At 38.1% G+C, this 17,243-nt stretch overlaps 2 protein-coding genes across 9 annotated transcripts in view; one reads left to right on the top strand and one right to left on the bottom strand.

Moving 5' to 3' along the window:
* The window catches only part of BTBD10 (BTB domain containing 10), a 100,220-nt gene extending 88,873 nt beyond the window's left edge, over positions 1–11,347 (top strand). For all 5 annotated transcript variants that reach the window (XM_074230344.1, XM_074230342.1, XM_074230343.1 and 2 more), the window contains 2 exons: positions 743–853; positions 10,239–11,347. In XM_074230344.1, coding sequence (XP_074086445.1) covers positions 743–853; positions 10,239–10,549 — 422 coding nt within the window. In that variant the 3' untranslated portion in view covers positions 10,550–11,347. The remainder of the gene's footprint in view (positions 1–742; positions 854–10,238) is intronic.
* A 505-nt stretch (positions 11,348–11,852) lies between these two features.
* Positions 11,853–17,243, bottom strand: part of BMAL1 (basic helix-loop-helix ARNT like 1) — a 104,313-nt gene continuing 98,922 nt past the window's right edge. For 3 of the 4 annotated variants that reach the window (XM_074230337.1, XM_074230339.1, XM_074230340.1), the window contains 2 exons: positions 12,979–13,081; positions 11,854–12,504 (listed from right to left, as the gene is read on the bottom strand). In XM_074230337.1, the coding sequence (XP_074086438.1) occupies positions 12,344–12,504; positions 12,979–13,081 (264 nt within the window). In that variant the 3' untranslated portion in view covers positions 11,854–12,343. Of the gene's footprint in view, positions 12,505–12,978; positions 13,082–17,243 lie in introns of all 4 variants that reach the window. The other variant, XM_074230338.1, reaches the window with a different exon arrangement.

Below are 17,243 nucleotides of genomic sequence, written 5' to 3'. Positions count from 1 at the left end.
GATAACTCCACCTGAAAGAGAGAAGGCGAGGAGGGCCCATCTGTCTAACTCCCTGAAGTCCCCAGCACATTTGGAAGACTCATCATGTTGTCAGTGGAGTGTCTGTCCTTTGCAAAGCCTGTTTGACCTAAACAGACTAACCTGGGCAGAACTTGCTCGAATCTGCCTTTTAACATCAATATTGAGTGGGATGGCCACCTAAGTGGAGAACAGTTTTGGGGGGGGGTGAGGGGGCTTGTAGCCTTCTTGGGAATTAAAATAGTAGCTCAATCCATGAAATCCAGAAAACATCTAATCTTTCTACCCTTTGGGAATAATAATTATCTCAATGGTTTATGACATGTCCTTCACCTCTGCTTGGTTGAGAATTTTAGTCTGTTGTCTGTGGCCATTTTCTTAAAGAAACACACTCTTTTTTGTCAGATTTGTAAAGATGGTTTTTTTAGAATTGAATTATTTTTCTTATGGATTGGGTTTCAGTATAAAGCTGCAGTAACTTGATGGATTATCAAAGCTTCTTTGGTTTCAACCCTGTTAGAGATTTGCTTGTATATTAACTCTACTGAACTTCTTGTTCTGTCATGTTGGCTAGTCATCCTTTGGCATTACTGCATCCATTGTGGGGTGTTTTAGGGTGATCAGGGCCTGCTGATTGTGGAGCAAGATGAATTTAAGGTAAAAAAAGCTTGAGTAGATTTATATCTAGTACTAATTTCTAAAATCTGTTGCCTTTTGTCCCCAGTTATTTATAGCACAAAGTTGTATAGATTTTTCAAATACATTGAAAACAGAGATGTGGCCAAATCTGTTTTGAAGGAACGGGGTCTTAAGAAGATTCGATTGGGTATAGAAGGTAAGACATGTTTTTCTTAATAACTCTTCTCTTCCTAATGCTTCTGTTTTCTTTTTTGGCAGGGATAGAGGAGCAGTGTTTACAGACTCTTTTTTTCCCTCCTAAATATGTTTAATTAAAATGGGTTGAAAAAAGCAGAAGCCTTTGAGAATATATGTGAAAACTTGTTTTCTAAATAACAGCCATGAGTTATTATTGTTCATTTGTTTCATTTGTGTCCAATCCTTCATGACCCCATTTAGGGTTTTCTTGGCAAAAATATTGGAGTGGTTTACAGATGAGGGAACTGAGACAGACAAGGTTAGGTGACCTGTATAGGGTCATCCAGTGAGTAAGCTGTCTGAGGCTGAATTTGAACTTAGGAAGATGAGTCTTCCTGATGTCAGGCCCAGTACTCTATCCATTGTGTTATCTGAAACCCAATTTAATAGTTTAATAGAATGTTTTTAGCTTAAAAAATTTTTTTCTTCCTAACAAACTTTTAAGGTTGTACAAGCATTAATCTTACTTTATAGTTAAGAAAACAGAGATTCAGAGAACCTATAGTTCTCTATAGTCACATAGTAAGGAAGTATTAGAGCCATGATAGACACTATAGACAAGGCTTCTGACTTAAAGTCCAGTGCTCTTTCTGAAGTACCACTGAAAGCTAGTCATCACAGTGTCATTGAAATTCTAGTTGTATCACTTTATTATTATGAATATTATAATTTCTCATTATATAGAGTAGCAGAGGTAAAAGTAATAAAGTGGCATAGCAGAACTGGGAGGAGTTTGATTAATATAGCATCATTTAATTCACAAAATAGTCTTCTTGAGCATCTTCTTTGTAGATGGCAGTGTGGTAGACAACATACAGATTGCTGGGGGAAACACCATCTACATGACAAGTCAGTAGGGTGCATATGTGATAGGGATTGAATCCATGATGGGAAACGATCTGTCTAACACACCACCCTCTGACACAGAAGACTGGAACCAGCAGGACCCTGTTCTCCATCCCCTCTTATCATTTTGGTGGGAAAGCATGAATGAGGAATGTTTTGTGTAGGCCTCGCAACTTTGATTGCCCTGCCAGGGAAACATGGTAGGGAGGAGAAGGTAGTAAATTCTTTGCATGGGGAAGGAAGGAACACTTCTTCATGTCACTTATGCTTAGATAGCCAGCCAACTTGAGTGAAATAAGATTCTGTGAAGAAGACTGACAGACCTATTGTGCAGTACTTGAAATACCAGGTTAAAGAGAACTGTAATTTATCCTAAAGGCAGTTGAAAGCCATTGAAGAATTGAGTAGAAAATGACATAATGGTGACTTAGGACTATAACAGTGTGGCAGCTGGCAGCAAGGGGAGGCTGCATTGGAGGCTGCTCAGGGTCTGGAGTCAGAAAGACTGAGTTCAGGTTTGGTCTCAGACACCTGCTGAGCTGTGTGACCCTGAGAAGATAACATAACCTCTCATCTGTTAAAGGAGGAACCTATTCTTTTAGGGTTGCTGTGAGTTAAGAATTATAAAATGCTTAGAATATTGCTTGGGACATAATAAGAAAGGAGACAAATTAGCCTGTAAATAATCCATGCAAGAACTGATGAGGCCCTGAAGTAGTAGGGTAGAGACTATTTGATTGGATGTGATAAGGACTGAAAGAAGAATTGACAAGGCCCAATAAATGATAGGTTATTAGGGAGCGATGAGTGAATCAGATTACTTTACATGTCTGAACCTTGATTACTAGAACAATAATCTCAGAAAATAATAGACAAGTTTTAAAGAGGGATAGGGAGTTTGCCTGAAAATCCCCTGTATTCATCCTCAAACAAGTATCCTGCATGATGCTGAAGAAAGAGACCAGGAAGCTCTAGATTGATTATATAAGTAGTTTAATAATAAAAGTTGGGATACTCACATTGGGGCAATCTGAGGTGGCAGCCAGAAAACATATTTGAATCTCTGTGTAGAGCCCCTCAAACCCTTGTGGTGATTATAGAAATTAGACTAGGTACAGATTGACTGGTATTTTCGGGTTTACTCTGCTCAACTTTGGACTTGGATCACAGACACATGGGTGCCATATCAGTGTTGTTTGAGCTCAAGTCCTGGGCATGCAATGCTGTGGACTGGTTATGCCCAGGTTAGGGCCCTCCATATTATTATTACAACTATTACTTGGTTTTCACCAATAGATACTTTTGCTAAGAAACCCACATTCATGACTTTTATTTCTTAAGGAATCCACTTTATGGCTTTTCACAGATGAATTTAAAGGGAAATGTGTGTTTTGTTTAGAATATGTTCTGTGGTGTCCAGGGGCAGCTGGTAATATGGGATTGAATTTCAAGACAGATTAATTAGGACTGGCCTGGATGCATTTGGGAGTTTTCTGTATAGCAATTTTATCTGAAACTCTAGGATTTAATGAGATTTTAAAGGAAGAAAATAGAGAGATGGAAGAGAAGAGGGCCTAGACCTGAATGAGCCCTGGGATATGTATATGCTCAAGCCAAAGGGGTAGACAAACAAGACCTGAGGAAAGGCCATTGATTTAGTGTTTAAAAGATCATTTGTTACCTTAGAAATAACAATTCCAATCACTTGGTGGTGTTGGAAATCAAATTACTTGGGAATGAGAAGAGAGTTGTAGGTGAAACAATGGAGATAACAAGTATTGACAATGGTATTTTCTAATAGTTCCAAAGGGAGAAAAAAATAGAGGTTGATAATGAAAGGTTTAGTAGACTCCCAGAAAGTCTGTAGGTAATAGAAAAGGCGACAGCAGCTAAGGAGGGATTTAAACAAAGATAATGTTCAAAAGAGTAAGATTCTGGAGGAGATGGAAAGGGATGAAATAAAGATCATCAGTAGAAGAATGGGCTTTCACAAGAAGGTGCTCTCCAGTAGAGACTAGAACAGAGGAGAAAGGTGAAAAGAGAGTTTTGGAGGTGTATAGTTGGAGCTCCCAGTGGATGGCCTTCATTTTTCCTTAATGAAGTAGGAGATGGTCTGCTGAGAAAGAAAGAATATAAAGGTGATATGGGAAGGATTGGAAATATTTGGAATAGCCACTCAGGTGATTAGGAAAGAATGCAAATTTTCACGCAGCATAGTGGTAAAATTGAGATGATAAAATGTAAATTTGTAGTGACTCCTGTTTGGCACAGTTTTGTGACTTGAACATTCTACAGTATGGATTTGAGACTGTGGAAGATGGTTAGTGCTAATAATCCAGCCTGGGAAACTTGGCAGTGATAGGAGAAGGGGACAAAGAGTAGCTGATGGTGTCAAAGCAGGTTGATTAAATATTGACTCAACTTTGGGAAGAGTGAGATAAAGTGGGAAAGATTGAAGTTACACTTAAGAGCATTTCAGAGTTCTGGAACATGGAGGTGGGGAACCAGTTTTCAAAGTCATCATACTATAATCCCTTTTTATGTCTGAGGTGATGTGAAATTGGAGGTCATGAGCTGTTGGAGGCTGGTGAACTCACAGGTCAGCATGATCTCCAGGAGTTTTGGTGGAGAAGAAGCACTGTGCTGATCTAGGTACCTTGAGAAAGGAGCAGGAACGGTCTGGAAGTCAGTAGAATAGTATTAAAGCAAAGATTTGTTCTATATGACAAAGATGGATAGAATGAATCTCCAAAAAGGAGAGGCTGCTGAGGGGTGAGGGCAGAAGGTCACTGTAGAAGTGAGAGAGAAGTAAGAAATATGCCCCTCTATCTTGACCCCATACTTCAAGAGGCATGGAAGGACCTCTGAGCACCACCAGGGTGGCCAGGAATACTTGGGTTGTTAAATCACCTAATCTGTTAGCACAGAAAAATGGAATAAGTAATAAAGAGTGGGTAGATGGCTAGATTTGGAATCAAGATCTCAGTTTAAACACATAACTATGTGATGCTAGGCAAATCTCCTGAGCCCTCTGTCTCATTTTCCTCATTTGTAAAATGAGAATAATAGGAACTTTGACTTTAACATAACATACAAAGCATTGTGCAAACCTTACAGAATTATATAAATGCTTGCTAGGATAAATATGAGCTTAGCAGCAGAGGATCATAGCATCATAGATTTAGAACTGGAAGGGTCCTTGAAGTCATCTGCTGAGGAAAGATTAAGTCACTTGCTCATGGCCACAAAGATAATAAATGGCAGTGAGGTTTTCTGACTCCATATCCAGCTCTCTTTTTAGCCGGTACCATAGTGGGAAGGCCAAGGATTATGCAAACTTTGGAGAGATTGGACTGAAATAGATACAAACGGGGAGAGGATTTTGGCTTTGAAGGATCTTAATTTTGAATCATGAGATGTTCTTGAGGAAATGAGCAGTTGGGGAGTGTCTGAACAAGTTATAATATATGAAAGTGATAGAGTATTATTATTCTATAAGAACTCATGATGGCTCAGACTTCAGAAAAGCCTGGAAAGACTTGTATGAACTGATGCTAAGTGAAGTGAGCAGAACCAGAAGTACATTGCACAGCAATTTTGTGAGGCAATGGAAGGAACTTCTCTCAAGTTCAGAGGTCAAGAATAACCCTGAGAGACCCACTAAGAGCAATGCCATCCATATCCAGAGAAAAAAATCATAAAGTCTGAATGTAGAGCAAGGCTGGGTTCACCTTTTAAAACTTGTTTTATGTTTTTTCCTTAGTTCTAATTCCTCTTTTACAATTGACTAATACAAAAATACATTAAACATGTGTTGGGGCTAGGGATGAGGGGCCTGTTTTTAGCTTGGAGCTCTCTTCAGAACAGAATAAGTACTACGCTTCAGCACCTAAGGACTGAGACCTCAGGTCACTTAAATTCCCTACCATTCATGATACATCCCTGTATAAGGTGAAAGACTTATGCTATCATATAACACACACACACACACACACACACACACACACACACACACACAAACAGTTTTTGAAAACACTATAATTGTTATTGTCGCATCTTTATAAGCATGTCTTTTGGGTGGGGGGCCAGTGGAGAAAGGATATTCCAGATGTTCTGAGACAATGCTGGTTTGCACTTTTGTGTCCCACAGTCCCTGCTAGAGTCAAGAGGTGATTTGTCTTAAAATTACTTGTGAATGATTTCTTTTCAGGGAAATAGAATTTATCTGGATACTGAAAGCTATTGTTGGACTCTGGAGCTTTATAGAGAAATAACTTAGTTCATCACTTATATTTCTGTTTATACTTCTGGAAGGGGGCTTCTTGCTTTCTGCACTTGTCATTCTGCAGTGTCACACTTTGCCCTCTGTTTTGTTTTCCTGTTTATCTTTAAAGTGATAAAGCCAGAATGAATTGGTAAAGAAATTTGGAGATTTCTCCAAGATGAAAAATCTCCTGAAAAGTTTCTCCATTCTCTCTAACCTGCTTTTTTTCCTACAATTGATATTTTATTTTTCCAGTTACATGTTATGAAGTTTTTCAACATTCATCTACATGCATATGCATATTTTTAAGATGCATAAATTCCTTCCACCTTTCCCTCAATGGCAAACAGTCTATTGACTATTGTATATACACATTTGTATTTAACATGCTTACAGATTAGTCATTTTCTGTGTGAGGAATTAGGGTGAAGGAAAAGAAAGAAAATTGTGAGATAGAAAAGTAAAGCAAAAGAAATTTTAAAAAAGTGAATGTAGTGTTCATTCAGATTATGTAGGGCGTTTTGATTTTGTTTTTCTTCCTCTGGATGTGGATAGCATTGTTCTAGCTTTCTGAACTAAAGAGGAGGTGCATCCATCAAGGTAGATCAACTCACAATGTTGTTGTTAATGTCTACAATGTTCCCTTAGTTCTGTCCCTTCTTTCAGCATCAATTCCTGTAATTCATTCCATGCTTCTCTTAGAATATGACTATTTATGGTTTCTTATAGAACAATGATATTCCATAGTATTCATGAACCATAACTTGTTCATCCATTCCCAAATTGATGGGCATCCCCTCAATTTCCAATTCTTTGCCACTGCAAAAAGAACTGTTATGAATATTCTGGAACATTGTGGGATTTTCCCCAATTTTTATGATTTCTTCTGGATATAGGCCTAGAATTGGAATTGAACAATATTTTTTGCTCTTTGAGCATAGTTCCATGTTGCTCTACAGAATAATTGGATTAGTTCACAACTCCACCAGCAAAGCATCAAAGTCTCAGTCTTCCCATAACCTCCCCAACACTGATCCTTTCCCCTTTTTCTCATCTTGGCCAATCTGATTGGTGTGAAATGAAACCTCATAGTTGTTTTAATTTGCATTTCTTTAATCAATAATGATTTGGGCACTTTTATATAATTATATATAGTTTTAATTTCTTTATTTGAAAACTGCCTGTTCTTATCCTTTGACTAAAACTGATTTTGTAACAAAGATTGTATCTTGGTGTAGCTCCTAGAACATCCCTTCTTTTTAATCTTCTCAATTTTCCTTTTCCTTGAAGTTGAATTTTTTCATTTTGGGTAGTTAAAAGTAGTAACTTCATTGATTCTTACATGACAGACCATAGGAAGAGATCTGGAACATGGAGGAATAGAATTGAGACTAGGGCACCTAGTTTTCTTCCTACTACTTAAAGTCAGTTCTTGCCTTTCTTAGTTCTAAGGAACCTGGGCAGCATTGCTGCATAGTGAAAATGATATTTTGGGTATTGCTTTTATTTTCCTTTTAAATAAGTGAGGAATTCTCATTAATTTACATTCCATCCCAATTCATACAAAATAGACCAATTCTTATTTTTTTAAAAATCACTCATACCTTTCCCCAGTTGACAAATGGTCAAGAGATATGCAAAGGCAATTTACAGATGAGGAAATCATAGTGATCCATAGTCATATGAAAAATTGCTCTAAATCATTACTTATTAGAGAAATGCAAATTAAAGCTTCTCAGAGGTACCACCTCACACCTCTCAGGCTGGCCAATATGACCATAAAGGACAATGATCAATGTTGGAAGGAATGTGAGAAATCTGGGACATTAATACATTGTTGGTCCAACCTTTCTGGAGAGCAATTTGGAATTACACCCAAAGGGCAACAAAAATATGTATGCATATCTTTTGATCCAGCAATACCACTACTGGGTCTATGCCCTGAAGAAATCATGAAAAAGGGCAAAACCATCACTTGTACAAAAATATTCATAGCATCCCTGTTTGTGGTGGCAAAGAATTGGAAATTAAGTGAATGTCCTTCAGTTGGGGAATGGCTTAGCAAACTTGTATATGTATGTCATGGAACACTATTGTTCTATTAGAAACCAGGAGGGATGGGAATTCAGGGAAACCTGGAAGGGTTTGCATGAACTAATGATAAGTGAAATAAGCAGAAGAACATTGTACACTAACAGCAACATGGGGATGATGTTCAACCTTAATGGACTTGTTCAATTCCTCAATGCAGCAATCAAGGACAATTTTAGGGTATCTGTGATGGACAATACCATCTGTATTCAGAGAAAGAATTGAGTTTGAACAAACACCAAAGACTATTACCTTTAATTTTTTTTTTTAGGTTTTTTCAAGGCAAATGGGGTTAAGTGCCTTGCCCAAGGCCACACAGCTATATTACCTTTAATTTAAAAAAAAGTTATCTTATTATGTAATTTTGCTATCTCTTATACTTTTTTTTTCCTTAAGGATATGATTTCTCTCTCATCACATTCAAGTTAGATCAATGTATAGCATGGGAAACAATGTAAAAGACTAACAGATTGCCTTTTGTCGGGGATGGGAGGAGGAAAATGAGATTAGGGAAAAAAATTATAAAATTCAAAATAAATAAATTTTAAAAAATCACTCCTACCTGCCGTGACTACATACCTTCCTAGGCTTGTAGCATTACAGCAGGGAAGGAATATTAGAGGCTATCCAGTCCAACACCCTTCTTTTACAGGTGAATAAACTGAGACCCCTGGGCTATAAGTGACTTACCTAAAGTCACACAGGTTTTTAAGTGTCAGTGTGAAGATCTAGATGGGACCTAATGTAGAGTTTATAAGCTGAGAAGGTTTGCTGCTCCATCTAGTGGACAAGTGTCTTATTAAGGATAGGAGTTCAACAAAAACAAAGCAGAACAACTTCGATTTTTATAGAGTCCATTATGGAACTTGAGTGTTGAAAAAGCACCTTTTTATTTGTCAGCCTTCATGTATGATTTATGTACATTTCTTTCCAAGTCAAGCTACTTGGTTGCTTCTGATGGTGAAGTCTTCTCCCATTGTCCTGAACACAAACCGGTTGGTTTAGATAAACTGTGACTTTCTTGTTGCTCAGCATGTGTCCCCTCCTGCCCCCCACCCCCAATTTTCCTTCAGCATGACTTGTACATTCTCCAACTAAAGTCTGTAGAGTTCACACTCTCCAGGAAGGCAGCAAGGTGTGATCTGAGTCTGGTATCAGGTCATGGCCTGCTTTGGACACTCTTGATGACTCTAGGGCCTATTTTTCCCCCCCTTATAATAAAATTGAGCTAAATGTCCTCTGAAGTTCTTTCTTGTTCTTGATCACCGATCCTATCTATGTTCATCATTTTCTCTTCCTGATAAAATTCTACACCATTCTGAAGCCTTCCCCATCCCTCAAAGTTTTCTTCACTGTTGCCTATTCTATACCTTTCCCCTGGGCCTTCATTCATCTTTGTTCTCCTGAAGTCTCTCATAGCAGGCTATAATCTCCCCCACATCTTTATCTTTGATTACAAACATAGTCCCTGGACAGTTCTGGACTTGGTTTGTTTCCTACAGGTTGCTCAGTAAATACTGATCAGAATATAGGCTAGTGAGCCTAGAGACTAGGCAGAGAGAAGCTACCACATTAAAAAATCAGCAAGGAAAGCAGGATTTTGATTCAGGAGGTGGCCATCTGCTTTTGAAACAGTGTGTTTTAGGGTAGGTGGAATTGTATTCTCTTGAATTTTTTCCAAGGACAGAAATTTGAAAGTTGCTCCATTTAACTGGTAAAATGTAAATTTTCATATTTTTTTTCTTTTTGTCTGTTAGTAAAACTAGAGAAAGTATACAGAAAGAAATGCCTTCTATTTTCTTTTAATAACTAGTTTAATAGGTTTGCAAGGCATTTCCTAATTGCATCCTCAAGACAGTATTTATTATAAAAATGTTATCATTATCAAACTGAGGCTCATAGGTTGCTGTCTTTCACATTCATATAGTTATTATGAATATGTGAAGCCATAGATGAACCTTTGTCTCCTGCCTGCATTTTTAGCCTTCTTCCTATGTCATGCATCTTTTATTCTGATGTATTAAAAAGTATTGATCATACATTGTGAAAGCATGAAAAGGCTTTTGAAGTTTCCTAGTCTGGTTCTTAGATAGAAAATTGGAATTCAAAGTTATGTATAATTTGTGTAAAATGTTTCCTTCAGGGTATCCCACTTACAAAGAGAAAGTCAAGAAAAGGCCTGGTGGGCGCCCAGAAGTAATCTACAACTATGTCCAAAGACCATTTATTCGCATGTCCTGGGAGAAGGAGGAAGGAAAAAGTCGGCATGTGGACTTCCAGTGTGTGAAAAGTAAGTCTATCACAAACCTAGCAGCAGCTGCCGCAGACATTCCCCAGGACCAGCTGGTGGTCATGCATCCAACACCTCAAGTGGATGAGTTGGATATTCTACCTATTCCTCCTCCTCCTGGCAGCAATGAGATGGATCCTGAGGGACAGAGTCCAATGCTGTGATGGAGGCAGCCCATCTCTCAAATGCTAGCATGCTCCTCTCGCCAGTGATGCTGCCCTCATTCTTCGGCACTGCAATGCCAACTGTTCTTCATTGTGAAATGCACACACCAGTGTTTAGGAGGATACAGTGTGGACTTTTTTTTTTAAGACCAAAGGTATCAGATCTGACATCCTGAGGTTCCTCTTATATAAATGTATTTGTTTACCAAGTAGGTTTGTGAAATTGGTTCTTTGTATGCTGGACAGTTCTCTCACATTTAGAAATGGTGGGATTGGCATAGACTTTGGCCACAGCCCGGACAAAATGCAGTAACACAATATTGATAGTAGCACTTTATAAGTGGTGGTTCCATGGAATTCTTAAAGCCATTTTTATAGTTGTGATGCACAATGCAAATTTAAACCAGTGCTTCTATCAAAACCTCTTCAGCAAAAGGTGGAAATGCAGTCAGCATCTATCATTTGTTAGTAGGGTTTGCTGCTCACTGTTTGAGTGAGCATAAAGTAAGTATTTACCACTGGGTTCATTGAATGGTTAGGATGATATTTAGTAGCTGTTTAGTCTGTTTCCCAGTGCAGTTTTTCACTCATCTTGTGTGAGTCACGTGCAGGGATGTGAACAGCAGAGGTGATTTATCATCCAGTCTGCCTTACCCTTAATCTGTTCACAGATATTTATTTACTGACAAGGTGTTTTCATAAATGTCATGGGATAGGAATGAAGTGTTCACTTCTCGTTTACTAAATGATTGTAAACTTGAGTTTTTCATTGAAATAAACTTACACTGTTTTCATGTTTCTGACTAGATTATTAATTCTTAAGAATAAGCAGATTTTTCACTTAGCCATTCCTCTTTGGATGGTATAAGGGTAGACACCCCCCCCCCCAGTCATGGCACTGCCTTCAGTTAGAAAATGGTAGTTGAAAATACACTATTTTCCAATTCTTACAGCATTGACCTTATCTGTAACTAGTTGCAGTAAACCAAAATAATGCTAAGATCATATTCTGAACTTAAATTTCAAGGATATATGCTAAAATGGTCTGTGAATATATCATTTTTGCTTTCAGAAATTTAGTACTATTTGAACATCATACTTCATTTTAGTGAAACCATAACCTGTGAACGAATACCTAAAACACACACACTAAGTAGTTTACCAATTTAAGTAAAGAGGGAAGGAGAGCAGCAGAATGACAAAAAAATTAATGACAGGCAATGTTCTTTTCAAATTACTTGTTTTAAAAAAGTGAACAGTATTTTATAGAAGTATTTTATAGAACAAAAGAAACATTTATTTTAAAAATATTTAACTGTCTAATACATTACACTTTAACCCATATTTATAGTAAAGGATTCTTACAAGAAAGAATAAACAGCTTTATGATACAATTAGTATAAGAAATGTCCACATGGGGGACCTCTTTGTAGTGTAAAAACACCATACATCTGAAATGACTGTTTGCATATAAAAGCTACCAATGATGCTTCTGTGCACAATGATTTAAAAATTCAACACGAACAGAATCCAAAATATACAATTAATGCAAGCTATTCACAGCTAGCTCAATAATCAATGATGCAGAAACACTGTAGCGGTTTTAGTTCCACTTTGTCTTAAAAAGTTACACATAGTAGGATTGACTTGTATCAATGGCTTTGAGATGGCTTTTATGAAGTTTGATCATAAAAGCTATTATCTCTTTATCCAAGAAGCTTCACAGACGGTCAAACTCCACCAATAATGCACTTTGATACTGTGGATGTTGCTGAAGCAACTGTACAGTAATGTTTAAAGTGGCCAAGGTAAGTCACTGAAGTCCACAGGGCCACCAAGACCAGCATCTGCTTCCAAGAGGCTCATGATGACTGCCATGGCTGCTTCATCATTACTGGGGCTACTGGAACCTTGGTCGTTATCAATCATGTCTATACCAACATGGGGGTTCTCACCTGAATAGAAAACAAATTTATTAGTGGACAAAATTGCTTTTTTTAATGAAATGATTTTAATTTTATTTTTTAATAATTTTTACAACAAACTTTTGGTGTAGATCCTTATTTATTGCAGAAAGTTTCAGGAGAAATATAAAATTAAAATGACCAAATTTTTAGACTCAAGAACACAGGTAAATTTTGTGTAGGTATCAGAAATGTTTAAATATAAAACAGGAAAAAGGGGAAGGGGCTGTTACAGAAGAGAAAGGAAAAGGAGAGATCAGAGAGTGATTTCAAGGAGAAAAGACCACTGTTTATAACTCAGCTATTATTATTTTTGTCCTCAAAATTTCAAATTCTCCTATTAGACTAGTACAAATAGCTTGCAATCTGAGCTTAACTTAGTATCACAAAGTTGATTTATGTAAAAACTCTTAATATCATTTAAAACCCCCCCAACAAAAACAGTTCCTATATTGGCCTACTTACCAAGAATAGAGGAACTGTCAGAATATGGATAGCCAGGATTTTCTTGGATCTGCCCTGGGAGGAGGCCAGCAGAAGGAATGTCTGGAGTTCCTCCATTTAAAATCTATCAAACAGGGAAAAAAGCATAGAAGTTTTCATTATTTAAACTCAAATCTTATTTAAAAAGCAGAATGATCACTAAGGAAAAAACCAAAGGAGGTCATCTGAACATTCCTTGTGGTAAGTCTTAAATATTACAGAAGTTAGTGGGGAGAAAACCTTCACTTCTAAAATTGTTCTCTATTCATTTGGTTCAGTATCATTGGTCCCTGATCTGGAACTCTCCCTGGGCTATTGACAGGACCTTAGCACGAAATGCTTTGTGCCTCATTTTGACCACTTGGTGTTAGCAGGCCTACTCTGCTGGCCCTTGTCTGTGAGTAAAGCATCTTCTAGGTTGATTACCAACTTTGTCTTTAACAGTGCCACTGCTCCCCGCCCCCCCCCCCCCCAAGCCAGGGAAATAGGTAAGAATATGGACCTAGAATCATCTAGTTAATCCACTACTGATAAGAGCCAAGAATACGCCCTTGTCTCACCCTTTCATCTGTTCAGGAGCTAGTGGTAACTAGAATGGTGAGAAGCTAGTAGCTGTGGAGAAATGGGCTATGTGAGATTAGTGGCTTTCTCCATGGTCTTGGACTAAACAACACCAGCATTTTCAAACTAATTTAAGTTTGCTGAACCACTCACTAGCTCTGCAGCTTTGCCAGGATAGTAACTGGCAAAATGATTATCTAACAATAAAGCTTCAAATTCCAACCATAGCAACCATGAAGGCTTATTTTTCCAGGGACAGCCCCAGCCTTGTGCTCCTCTTGCTGAGAGCTGATTCCCACTTATCCCCTAAGAAGTGATCACCTTTATCTGGACCTCTTCTAAGCATTCTGCTCTGATGATTGTGTCCATTTGCTCTTCTTACATAGAAGTAGATGATACTCTCTTCCATAAAGCCTCACACAGAACTTCCTTCAGTGAATCTAAGCTTAAGTGTGGGTGTTTCCTCCAGTGGAATATATCAGAAACCACGCATGCATTCTCATTCCCTGCAGTTCATGTCCATGTCCACCAAAGTTGCATATGTATCCAACAGTTTGAATTGTTTGTATCTCACTTGGTGCCCTAGCAGCTGACAGTGATTATTCAAGAAATGATCTGAACCCCAAATACCTATTTATTGTGCATTATTTATTTTGCTATGCATACAATAGCCACTTATAGATATTTATTAGAATGAAGTGTTTGCCTTGAAAAATCAAACTCTGCCAACTTGAGAGATTGGTGTGAAGTACTCAGAGTACTCAAGCATACAAGGTTAGTGGCTTCTAGTCAGTTGGATGGCAGATGCAGAGGGGAGGAGATGAGTTTAGGGTGCTTTAGGGTTTGTCAGGAAGATGGCACAGTCACCTCCAGCCAGCTGGACAGCAAAATTATTTACCCTTCAAACCCTGCTTTATGACTTTACCTTCTCTGTTTCTGGCATCACAATATCCAAATATGAAATGGTGGGGTTGTCTTCGATTCTCTCAGACCTCCCAATATCATCAAATGAGATAATAGATGTGTTTTGCGGATCTTAAAATGTTAATAAACAAACCTCTTCCTCTTTATTCCCGCAACTACCAGTGATGAGAAGGTAACTTGCCTCACCTCATCCATGAATTCCTACCATGTCTTTTTGCCTCTTCCCTTCCAATCTGCCTGTCATACCTCCCCCATCTCCCATGCTCAGAAATATTTAGGAGTTCCCTCTCCTCTACTGGCACAGTGGCCTTAATTTTGATCCAGTCTTATCTCATTATTCTTCATGTATTTTCCTGTGCCCTCAAATAGGAAACATAGAGTGATCTTTTAATTTAGTGTAGGTTTGTTGTGGTTGTAACTGGATCATGAAATAAATATATAGCTGGCTTGTTTTTCACTTTTTGAACCAACTATGAATAACAAGAGACCGGGAACCTTAGCAAATGAAGTCCTGGGACAGCTAATAAAACTACAAAGATCTCATCTGCTTGGGACACATCCAGGACAGAAAATGGACGGATCAATAGTCTCATTTCTGGTGATCTTGATATGCACAAAAACAGTTTTCTGGATTTCTTCTGTGGCAATATTACCAAAGACTACCAATATCTGCATAAAACCTGAAGACCACAAGGAACCCAAGATGGTATTTTCCTCACTGCTGCCCATTGAAGGAAGGTTAGGGAAGAATGAGGTTGCAATCTGGATTTCTAAACCAAGGATTAAAGTATTTGTGTAGCATCTTTCATGTCTAATCAGAAGGGCTTCAAGATGAAAAGGCTACAGAAGAGACTGGAAAGTGCCAAGCCAGAGACCATGCCAACCACAGGGAGGTTTGAGCAGCACTCTAGGCACACACTTTTACAGCAGGCAACTTCAAGAAAAAAAGCATTATAAAACCCACAGCTTCAAATGTCCTTGAACACAAAAGCAACAAAAATTAAACCCTCTAGGCCTCACTGGGACTGTTAGCTAAGTAGGGAAAGTGTTCCTTCAGAATAAAAGGTGGGCAAGTGGAGAGAAGAGGGAGAATGTGCATAGAGAAAAGCCTGGCGGAGAGAGTGAAGAGCAATAACCAAAGACAGAGGACTGTGAGAAAGACAAAGGGCCATGATTCTGTGGATAACTTCTCTGTTCCTCTCATGTAATAGATACTCTCTTTGCTAAATTTGTCAAAAACAAATCTATTACTAATTTTTGTCCAGCTTAAGGATTTCACTTAACTTACCAAAAAAGGAAAATTGGTTACTGGAGTAGAAGTGATGGAAGGAAGTGACACCACATTTAAAAAGTTGTGATAGGAAAGTCAAGCATGATGCAATTATGCACCTGTATTTTAAGATGGCACAGAGGATGGATAGGTAGAATTCTATGGAATAAAATTCTATGAAAAATTTATGTTCAAGCTTCATAAAAGCCTTCTCTAAGAATGAAATTTTGGAAACATAATGAGGATTTATCCAAAGAGACTGTTGTGGGCACAAAGTATTTGGTAACCAGTTTTGTAGGAAGACCTGAGTTCAAATAATTATCTAGCTGTGCGACCTTGGACAAGTCACACATTGCCTTGCAAAAAACAAAAAAAGATAACTATAGAGGATAAATGATGAATTTATAGATAGATTTATAGATAGAAGATTTTTCAAGTTCAGGGAGTGTTAAGCACCAACAAAAAGTGGAGTTTTGTTGGATTTTTTAAATTATGGGGATAAGGTGGCTAGATGGCGCAGTGGATAAAGCACCAGCCCTGGAGTCAGGAGTACCTGAGTTCAAATCCAGCCTCAAACACTTAATAATTACTTAGCTGTGTGGCCTTGGGCAAGCCACTTAACCCCATTGCCTTGCAAAAAATAAAACAAGAAAAAAATAAAACTATGGGGAGAAAGAAGGATCAAAAAAAAGGAAAATCTACATGCGCTGTTTATTTGGGCTGTTTTCTTTGAAAAGGACAGATCAAAAATAATAGGGAATTGGTATTAATTCAAGTTACCCAGTCAAGGTGAAATACAGGCTTGGATACTGCTTTGGTCAGATACTATAAAATTATATAATTACATGCTGGTCTGTATTTAAGAAAACCACTAATACTTGGAAAATGTCCAGAGACAAAGATGACCAGAATGATCATAGGATGAAAAACTTTGTGTCTGTATAATAGGAGAATATGGTTGAAAGAACTGCGTCTGTTTAATCAGAAATAAAAAAGAAGAGTAGAGTTGGGGGTTGGCACAGGAATGATAGCTGTCTTCAAGTAGAGTGACTAACAATTGGAAGGATTAAACATGTCCTGCTTGACCCCAGCAGAGACATGGGAACGACAGGTATACGTTACCAAAAGGCAATTCAAAAGCCAAAGGGCCTTTGGAAGATAGTGAGTTTCCCCTTACTGGGAGTCTTCAGGCCTCAGAAGTCAGATGTTGTGGTCTAACGGATTCTTTTCTGGATATTCAGCAGACTTGATGACCTCTGAAGGTCCTTCCAACCCACATTCTGAGATTCCATGATGGTTGGTACTCTTACTGCTCAGTTTATGTTCTGTATTATTTTCTTCAAACTCTACCTGTCTCCCTGGATAAGATTCTTTTGGTGACTTGGTTCAGGTAGGTTGAGGACAAAGAGGGAACAGTGCATATGCCAGAAGTTAGTCATGTGGTTGGTGCTGTGGGTGGCCAACTCCCACATATTCTGCAAGTGGTATTTTT

Source organism: Macrotis lagotis, chromosome 3 (genome assembly GCF_037893015.1).
Source record: "Macrotis lagotis isolate mMagLag1 chromosome 3, bilby.v1.9.chrom.fasta, whole genome shotgun sequence".
In the NCBI taxonomy this organism is placed as follows: Eukaryota; Metazoa; Chordata; class Mammalia; order Peramelemorphia; family Peramelidae; genus Macrotis; species Macrotis lagotis.
This window is presented reverse-complemented; position numbering and strand designations above follow the sequence as displayed.